General features: G+C 36.5%; 1 protein-coding gene across 1 annotated transcript; it reads left to right on the top strand.

Annotated features, from left to right (window-relative positions):
- The first annotated feature begins 1,291 nt into the window (after positions 1 to 1,291).
- On the top strand, positions 1,292 to 1,970 carry LOC136247772 (fibrinogen-like protein A). The gene is made up of 2 exons (XM_066039598.1): positions 1,292 to 1,312; positions 1,371 to 1,970. The coding sequence occupies exons 1-2, from the start codon at positions 1,292 to 1,294 to the stop codon at positions 1,968 to 1,970; spliced, it is 621 nt and encodes a 206-aa protein (XP_065895670.1).
- The last annotated feature ends 8,642 nt before the right edge of the window (positions 1,971 to 10,612 follow it).

Below are 10,612 nucleotides of genomic sequence, written 5' to 3'. Positions count from 1 at the left end.
GCTACATTTCAAGTCACCCAGTGGAGAGATCAGCTGCAAAAAAATATCCTGTGGGGAATAATGGGCATGTAATAAATATATGTATAAAATTTGTATAATTACTAATAAAATCAAAAATAATTGAAGCATTAAAAATCTTCTTTAAGTTCTTTCTTCTTCCTGTGGTAAAAAAAACACATGGGTTAAAAAAAGCCCCAAAGCCAGCCATAGGCCGGCTTTGCAGTATACAAATACAAAAAGAAGTGATATCTAATCAAAAACAGCCAAGCTGTAAAAAAAGGTGCGGCCCCCAAAAAGGCCATGGTGAAAAAAGATGTGAAATCCAAGGCGGCGGCCAAGAAATGGCTGTGATGGTAGGTTAATGGTAAAAATTTTAATAACGACAATTCAGGTGAATTTTGTGCCACTTGGTCTTGGCACCAAATTCACCTGAATTGTCGTTATTAAAATGTAACCGTTAACCTACCGTCACAGCCATTTCTTGGCTGCCACCTTGGATTTCACATCTTTTTTCACCATGGCCTTTTTGGGGGCCGCACCTTTTTTTTTACAGCTTGGCTGTTTTTGATTAGATATAATTATATCAACATCACGATGTTCAAAGACAATCACAATTAATTCCACAATTGATATAATCTCCCAGCCCTATACATATGTACATTTCTTTATAGAAAAATATAAAATATTACTTTGGTTAGAGTGTAAGTTTTCATCTGTTATATACTGAATGACTTGCTACCTAAACATCATAAACAATAGTTCAACAGCTAGACACATAATGTGTCTGTTTCTGTAGCTACCACACCAGTTCACTCTAGAGATATTCACATATAACATGCAACGATGTAACTTGCTGTACCACTCATAATTATGTTGGATGTTGATTGGATGACTTGTATTGGAATGATTACCATATTAGGACATGATATTCATCAGTCATGTACACATTACAGGATTGTGTATATAGGCTGATTGGTATATGATATATTCATAGATGTGGGGTAGTAACCACATTACAATAACACACTAGTATGTTACCTGATAGGGATAAACAATATTGTAGCTAATGTTATGGTACAGAACAAGTTCCATAATTGGTAATTTTGCATTGCATCAGCAACAAAAACATTGTATACGGTTTGACTTAATAAGGAAATACAGAGTAGAATAAAGCCACTGCTCTGATGTACTATCAACAGTTTACAGTTGATCAGTGTTGACAAGTCTACAATGATCAATACTATCACTATTTCAATACTAGTGGTTAGTGTTATAGGAATAGTACTGGTTGATGGAGAGTGTCAAACTAATGGTGGACCCATTGAAAATTGCTGTTGTCTTGTTACAATAATACCCATTTCAATGCAAAGAGTCCAGGAGTCTACACTATTGGTAACTTTGGTGGAGTGAAGTGTTCCAACACTAGAGTATACTGTGATACTACCACTGGAGGAGGAGGATGGTTAGTTATCCAGAGAAGAAAAGATGGAAGTGTGGACTTTAACAGAGACTGGATAGATTATGAAGATGGATTTGGTAACTTGAATGGAGAAGTTTGGTTTGGATTAAGTGGGATGCATACTTTTACCAACCAAGGACAGTGGGAGCTACGTATTGACTACACATTTACTAATGGAACAAAAGGTTATCTATCATACAGTAACTTTAGAGTAGGACCAGCCACTGAACACTATTCATTGACCATATCAGGATTTGATGGAGTTACAACTGATCCATTTTCATACAACAATGCAATGAAGTTCACCACAAGGGACAAGGACAATGATCGTTCAGGAAGTACACACAATTGTGCACTAAATTATGGTGGAGGTGGATGGTGGTACAACTACTGCTCCCACATTGGTCTCAACCATCAGTACAACCACAAGTATACAATAGCCCTCAATGGCCAGTGGCATCCTCTACCATTTATAGAAATCAAAATCAGACCAAAGGATTGCATCATTTAACATCATCAGTGATGATGTGTGATATTTGACTGATTATCATGTAGCTATTAGTATTGTAATCACTTCATGTACATTATATTAACCTGGTAGTTTATTTCAGTACAGTTATATCTCATTTTCATTTAGCATTATTAGTGTCATGTCATTCAACAGAATAAAACGATTATTCAAATTTAATTCATAGCACACATTAGAATACACCACAGATCACTAACTAAATTTACTACGTACATGCACTACACTGTATTATAAACAAAATTCAAATTCTTCAAAGTACACTATTTCTCAGGAAATATTGGTCTAGGGTGCAGCCCCTATAGCTGCTGATTGAAGCTTTACTAAACTTATGATTTCATGGATAATATATTTCATGTTCCCTTCAAGCATAGGCAGATCTAGGAGACACTGTTATGGGGGAGAGGAAGAAGTTTTAGAATATAACAGTGTTTATTGCACTAAGTTGGAGAAGAATGTAATTCTAGTACACAATTATTTATATTCATTTGCATAATGTTGTTTGGTATAGTTGGATGAATTCGAATGAAAGGAATACTATCTTCTGAGAAAATTTTAACTTCCTAGATTTGATATTTGTGACTGGATTTTGGAAAAACGATCCAAATCGCACATTAGAAGTTTCGAGATAAACGATTTTAAAGAATTGAAGCCAGCATAACTCTCCAAGGATAGCAAGCACGCGTATGAAATTTACACAAAATATGCATCAACCTGTTACCTTTCTAGCCACTTCCAGTGCTTGTAGCTGCTTGTACAGTTTCCCGCCAAATAAGATAGAAAATCTGAGCAGTTGGACGAGCGAAGTAGTATCACGAGTGCTCACAAAGGGGTGGAGGCTGGGGGGTGGCGGGGAGGCAGACCACGATTGGAGTCCAGACACGAGATTACAGGGCTGCGCTGGCTCCTTAGTGGCTGATATGTAGCAAAATCAACAGAGAACACGTCTGGCCAACATTATAAGGCTGTCCACCAGTAAACCACTGATTCTTGCCAAGCCAGGTCCTTCACAAGGCTTGAAACCACCATTTGAGCACTCCACACCACCCAGAAAAGACGTGTGTAAAAACCAGCCTCGTGTAGTTTGAGTAGTGCTGAGGGTTGATCAAAACTTGTAGTACGATAGTGTAGCTATCCACTGGTTGTGTTAGTTTGATTTTGCCTGATGTGCGATTTGGATCAGTTCTGTAAAATCTGGTCACATTTATAGAGCTATTTAGCTAACCAAGTGCATTTATAAATGTAGTCTTCTATTTGCCCATGCCCCACGGAATTCTGTACTTCTGAAAACAGTGTGAATGCATAATTCCTGTTCCTGGTGTCAGTGTAGTCCTGTAAGCCTATGCCTTCAAATCCTACTAACCATGATTTGTGGCTGGTCAGGTACTATTATATTGCTCTCCATATTTAAAATGAATATCTCAAGATTTACAGTTGATAATCATTCTTTCAACTTTCAAGGTAATCTTACATTTATTCTTTAGTAGGGTTGGGTAATCTTATATAATGGGTTGGGTAACCTTACAACTATTCTTTATTCTTTCTTTAGTAATTCTTTAGTAGTATGCAGATTTCTTTCAGATAGAGCAAACAAGTGCTAATTTATTATTAGATTGTTGTAGAATTCGATATCAGCATACTTTTAACACATGCACACGTAAAAAATAATATCCAAAAAAGTGGTCTTGTGACCAAAAAACTTATCATAGCTACATTTGACACTTATTTCCACCTATTTCAAAATTGTTGATTTTATTTTAGGGTGATCTATATGACACAATGTTATTGCGATTCTTACGTAAATGCAGACTTCTACATCTATAGTACTTGGTGGTGCTATACCATGCACGATATAGTTAACATGTGATTGTTGGCAGTGTGACTACTTTTGGATATTAATTATATGCTTGTTAAACTACACTGATATTAAAAGTAATGTTTGAAGTTATAATAATAAATTAGCACTTGCTTGTTTAATCTTAAAGGTCAGTCTGTGTGAAAATCACCTGAAGCAATAACAGAACTATTCCACAGGACCTGCAATGTAGCCACTATGGAATTTTTGGTCATGTGACCACTTTTTGAATATTTGTTGATACAGTTAAAAAATCTTATTTATCATGCTAGAACTACAGTAGACACATGGATGTATAAATGAATAGGTTTGACCCAAATGCCTTTTTCTGAATTAATCACCCTGTAGAGAGATCAGCTAGAAGAAGTTACCTTGTAGAGAGTTCAGCTACAAAGAAACCACCATGTAGAGAGTTCAGCTGCAAAGAAATCACCCTGTATAAAATTCTGCCACAAACAAATTGCCCTGTAGAAAGATCAGTTAGAAGAAGTTACCTTGTAGAGAGTTCAGCTACAAAGAAACCATTTTGTAAAGAGCTCAGCTGCAAACAAATCACCTGTACAGAATTCGGCTACGAACAAATCACCCTGTAGAGAGATCAGCTAGAAGATGTTACCTTGTACATAGTTCAGCTACAAACAAATCTCCCTGTGGAGAGATCAGCTAGAAGAAATTACCTTGTAGAGAGTTCAGCTACAAAGAAACCATTCTGTAAAGAGCTCAGCTGCAAACAAATCACCTGTACAGAATTCAGCTACAAACAAATCACCCTGTAGAGAGATCAGCTAGAAGAAATTACCTTGTAGATAGTTCAGCTACAAACAAATCACCCTGTAGAAAGATCAGTTAGAAGAAGTTACTTTGTAGAGAGTTCAGCTACAAAGAAACCATTTATGTAAAGAGCTCAGCTGCAAACAAATCACCTGTACAGAATTCAGCTACGAACAAATCACCCTGTAGAGAGATCAGCTAGAAGAAGTTACCTTGTAGATAGTTCAGCTACAAACAAATCTCCCTGTAGAGAGATCAGCTAGAAACGATTACCTTGTAGAGAGTTCAGCTGCAAAGAAATCACCACTGCCCAAATTTCAAGGCAATAGCTCTTTCCAATCTGAAGTTATCAGTTGTCGAAGTTGGCAAATTGGATGTGTGTGGAAGGCCCCTTTTCGCAAATCCGGTCACATATGTATTATATATATAATTTGTACATTTACTGATAAAATATTTAAAGTACATCTACTTCATCTTTTCTTCTTCCTGTAGTAAAGAAAAAAAACATAGGTTCAAAAAGTCCCAAAGCTGGCCATAGGCCGGCTTTGGGGTATACAAATACAAAAAGAAATGAAATCTAATCCAAAACAGCCAAGCTGTAAAAAAAGTGTGCGGCCCTCAGAAAGGCTATGGTGAAAAAAGATGTGAAATCCAAGGTGGCGGCCAAGAAATGGCTGTGATGGTAGGTTAATGGTAAAAATTTTAATAACGACAATTCAGGTGAATTTTTGTGCCACTTCACAAAATTTACCTGAATTGTCATTATTAAAATTTTTACCATTAACCTACCATCACAGCCATTTCTTGGCCGCCACCTTGGATTTCACATCTTTTTTCCCCATAGCCTTTCTGAGGACTGCACACTTTTTTACAGCTTGGCTGTTTTGGATTAGATTTTATTATCACTACACAAATATTACATGAAAACAACTTTGTGGTAGGTATCACCAATGCTTTGCAGTGTTGGGCAAGTTACTTTGTAAAAGTAACTTATTACATATTACTTGCTACTGAACTATTTAGTTACAGTTACATATTACCCATAAAATAAGGCAACTATAATAATATTACATAATACTTTGTGTCCACAGCTTTAAACTGTCACATGTGAAACTACCACTTTATCACATGACATGATTGCGTTGTTAGACAATGTGCAAATCTTGGTTATAAGTAAGAAGCTGGCGAATAAGTTTCATTCAGTAGGCTTCATTACTTCGTTGTGGCTAGGTGTTACTCAGAGGATAACTAACGAGATTAGTAACTTCTTTACTTGTAGTAATAATATTAGGTGATATTAGACTCGTTACAGTAACTATATTATTTAGATAATGCGTTACATTTGTAAGTAAAGTAACTTGAGTTATATTACCCATTTTTATATCTTATTTCGTTATGTAGAGCAGCTCATGTATTTTCGACCCCCATGAGCTTTCGGACGCGATATTTCCTAGAAGAGCAATGAAAGCTGATCATTTATGGCACTATTATGAGGACCTATCACTATAACCTCCATGTATAAAATTTGAAAGGATTTGGTTATATCGTGTGGCTGTTCTATGCCATTTGCGTATTTTGTAGGTGGGGACTATTCTACGGAACGGAACAGAACGGAATGATGGACTAAACCACGGAACGGAACGCTTTCTCAAATTGAAGCTTGCAACTTACCATTGCTGAAATTTCCCTTATAAGTTAGCAGTGGCATCTCCAGTGGGTGATTAAACATAAGATAAAAAGAATTAACGGATCGATTGTGGGTTTTTGTTGGTTGTCATTAGTAACGAAGTATTATTGTGGGATGAGCTGTATCAGTGATGTTCATCCATACTGAAGGGAACTTTATGTGAGCTGTTTTTCTTATTTAGACTTTAGAAAACAGTCTGGGCCGGTCTTTCAAGTCATAAGTCAGTGTATAAATAAAGCAAGCAGGAAGATACTGGTAACAGGAAAGAGCCAGCTGAATTAAAACTTGAAGAATTTTGTGCAGTGTGTGAGGAGCAAATATTTTGGCAGACCGCAAGGAGGGTATATTCTGCAAACATCACTGAAGTGTATGCATGGAGTTATTTATATATTAACAGCTGGTGCAGTGGACTAATGCCGTATTCAATAGTGAGCTGATTTTATCTGTTGCACAATTCAAGGATGTGTCTGACTGCTAGCCTTGAATCAGGCTAAATGCCAAAACTCCAAGATCAGCCAAATCTCTATTATAAGCCGCATGTGAAACCATGCCCGTAGCCACCAGGCAAACGTGATTTGGACCAGGATGTGTGTGTAATTTCAATGTATCTAGTCAGACCTGAAAAGGAACACTCACATTAATTACATACCACCTAAGAATCCTAGGATTTCTTAAGTGTAACATTTCACATGCTTTACTTCAAACAAAACAGGTTAAATTTGTTCGTCTATTTTCAAGTGATTCCCAGTCCAGCTGGTCCATGAAATTACAATGGGATCACATGTATTTGTTACAGTGCGGGCTGTCCTGTGTTGGATCTACTCTAGAGTTGAAATTTCAAGGTAGACTCACTGCCAATGTACTGACACTAGTACTGTTGTAGCATGTTTAAGTGGAGGACAAATGAAATAGTAATGCTAGATTATTTATGTATACAAATTTTCATAATGAAATTGATATCCCATTTTGATTTGTACTTCCACTTTGCATATTCAAGAACAAGAAGCTACCACACTTAATCTCCAACCACTGTCATTAATTAACCAAGATCTCACTAGTCTGTAATTCACCTTACTGTAGTGATTTTATTGATTCATCTGTATGTTTTCTTCATTTTCCTTTGAAGTTGTACCAAGAGTTCATAATAAGGTGGAGATCGAGTGTCTAACTTGAATGCATTCACCAAACACCCTGCTTAAAGTAACACCTCGGCCTTATTTCAGAACAAAGGCTTTACCTTCTTCAGCAACACTAATCAACAGTTTTCTATCCCCCAGTAAATGTGTTGATTTGATGAAAGGTGAACTTTACGTAGGGTGTTTGTACAGGCCATACTGAGAGTTAGACACTCTCCCCCATACAAATCAGTATTACGAACTCTTGGTTGTACAGTATAGGTAAACAAAGATAAGTTTCTCTCCCATCTTATTCTAGGATTTCTATTGACAAGGAAAATTCAATTATTTGTATACAGGCTCAAAATTGAGAAATATAAAGAAAGTGAATTAATATTATACAGTCAGTTTGCTTTTGGATATTTAATGTCACCAACCACAACAAAAATTCGATGAATCCATGCATCTCATCACTGGTCGTCTGAACATTCTGAAAGTGATACCTCACTCAATCAACCATATATTCTGTTTATTAGACTGAATAAAGTCATGATTACCTAAACAATCACTTAATTAATGTTTTATAATTATCCTATTCCATTTTCCTGGAGGTTCCACTGATAAAATGCAATTTCAGCAATGATAGCAGCTAGCCAAGCTGCAAGTTGATTCAGAAAGCATTCCATTCTGTAAAATAGACCCCATCCAGAATTCAACTCAGTACTCAGGCTGAGATATCTGACAATAGTCCACTACTCTGTTAATGAACCATTGATGTTCACACAATATAGCCTCCTTGAGGTATCTGAATGTTTGCTCCTCACACACTGCACAAAATTCCTTTAGATTCTGCTTAGACTGAGTTGATTCAGCTTGTCACCATACTTGTTTCCTTTGTAGTGTAGCTATACACATACTGATTTATGCCGATTAGAAAGGCTGGGCCTCAGACTGTACATTCTAAAGTCAAGTAAGTAAAAATAACTCACATACTAGTAAAAACAAGTCATGCATTAAGTTCCCTACTTGATATATCCGAAGATGAACACACTGAGTCAGCTATTCCCACAATTAGTACTTCGTTACTAATGACAACCAACAAGAACCCACAATCGATCCTTAAATTCGTTTTATCTTTCTTGGGGTACGTTTGATTACCTGCTGGAAGTGCCACTGATAACTTGTACAGCAATGGTAAGCTGCAAGCTTCAATCTGAGAAAGCATTCCGTTCCGTAGTTTAGTCCATCATTCCGTTCCGTTCCGTTCCGTTCCGTTCCGTAGAATAGACCCCACCTATTTTTATTTTGTACCATACGCGTATGGTACATACCATATGCGTATACGCGTACGGTACAACCATACGCGTATGGTACGGAAAATCGTACCATCTGAGTATAGGCTATAGCTAACCTGCTTTGTATATAATATCAAGCAGAAGGTTTTTACACTGTCGTACCTATTGACTATGCCGGATGGCACTCTGCTTTCATTTCTTTTTGGGGAAGAGGGAGTGGGAAGGGGCCCGGCTAGTCTCTTAGCAGTTTCTGTAATTCAGTCAAGATCGAGCTAGCTAGGTATATACCTCTATAAAGCAATCATATTTTGGTCTGATTAGCTATTCTATTCTCTAGAGCTGAGATGTATTTTGCTTTACTGTAATTAAGATATAATTTGCTTTACTGCATGATGCAAACCTACACTGTTAAAACTGAGGTGGTGCATAGCACACTTAACCAGCAGCACACCCTTTGGGTGCAGGCACACTTTCAGGATATAGTGTGTGAAGCATACAAGACAAGCAGTGTGACTGTATATTGGTGTACATGGCATCCTGTATCATTTAGAGGTAGTAGGATGTATAGAAAAGCTTCAATTTTTATGTGCTATAAATAAACTTATTTTGTGCTAAGCCATTACACAGACACACTACAATAAAATGTGTATTCGGGCATAATTATGTGGTATGCCCTAAATGTGCTGTACATAGCATGCACATGCACCTGTGGTGTATGTGATGTGTAGGAGATGATTGTCCACATTTGTCCATTAGTTAGCAAATATGAACCCATTTGTCGATTAGTTAGCAAATGTGGACCATCATCTCCTACACATCACATACTTCGCTGAAGTATGTGATGTGTGTGTGTGTGCGTGATTTGCACAAAAACACATTTATTGTAGTGACAGTTCAAGTCGATGAACAAAGCCAGTATGTTTGTATCAATAAAGTAACCAATTTGCATCAACCAAGAGTAAAACTCTTGATTAACATTAACTCATAGAATTTCCATTAGATTAATCCAGTGAACAGTAGAGAGATGAAAAAGATAATCAGTGGGGGCCCATACATATCTTAAGGTAGCTTCAGCTGAGTGAAATTAAACCCACAATCAAACTCCAGGCTTGGTGATATAGGCTTATTATACATTTTGAAACAATGTTTCGAATTGGAAAGCAGTAAGTTGCTGACTGACTAATAGTGTTGTGTACTGTTTGTAGATTGTTGACATTCCAGGAATGTTACACCAATTGTGAAACTGCAGATGATGTAATATTTCACAATAATACTATGATGAGTGGTTGACTTTGATAATAAAGCTGTCACATTCTACCCTTCCACTCCTGAATGCACAAGTGCTTTTTTTCTCCACAGTGGAAATGCTATATATTACTTTGAAAGTACACAAGCTGGTATACTATAGTAATGTATGTTCTTTAGAATAGTCAAGTTAATTATCTAGCTGTTGCATAGCAACCATATACACTGAAAACGCATTGTAAATTTTAATTTTTATTTCTTCTTCCACGCAGTACATTGTGGCTGCAATTGCTACACATATATTACTTCCTATTGGATTCATGATCCATTGTTTAATTGATATAATGAAAATTCAAAAATCAGGCCATTATTACATAATGCTACTCCTCCTTCATACCTGTAATAGAGTTTATGATGTAATGTAATGATGTGACATGATGTAATAATTCATTATGCATATACTTGTAATATTAATATTGTGTGCAGTAGTTGTAAGAGTTATAGTTGTTATTGTGTGCTTTCAATTATTGATGAATAATATTATATACAGTGGTCTGTTCTGCTTATAAAAGATTTGCCCAAGAGCCTACACTTCCCTACAATTATAGAACAATACCCACAATATGTGATAGCAGCCATATTAATTAATTTGCATCCAT

The sequence above is a fragment of the Dysidea avara genome, chromosome 2 (assembly GCF_963678975.1).
Source record: "Dysidea avara chromosome 2, odDysAvar1.4, whole genome shotgun sequence".
Lineage (NCBI taxonomy): Eukaryota > Metazoa > Porifera > Demospongiae > Dictyoceratida > Dysideidae > Dysidea > Dysidea avara.
This window is presented reverse-complemented; position numbering and strand designations above follow the sequence as displayed.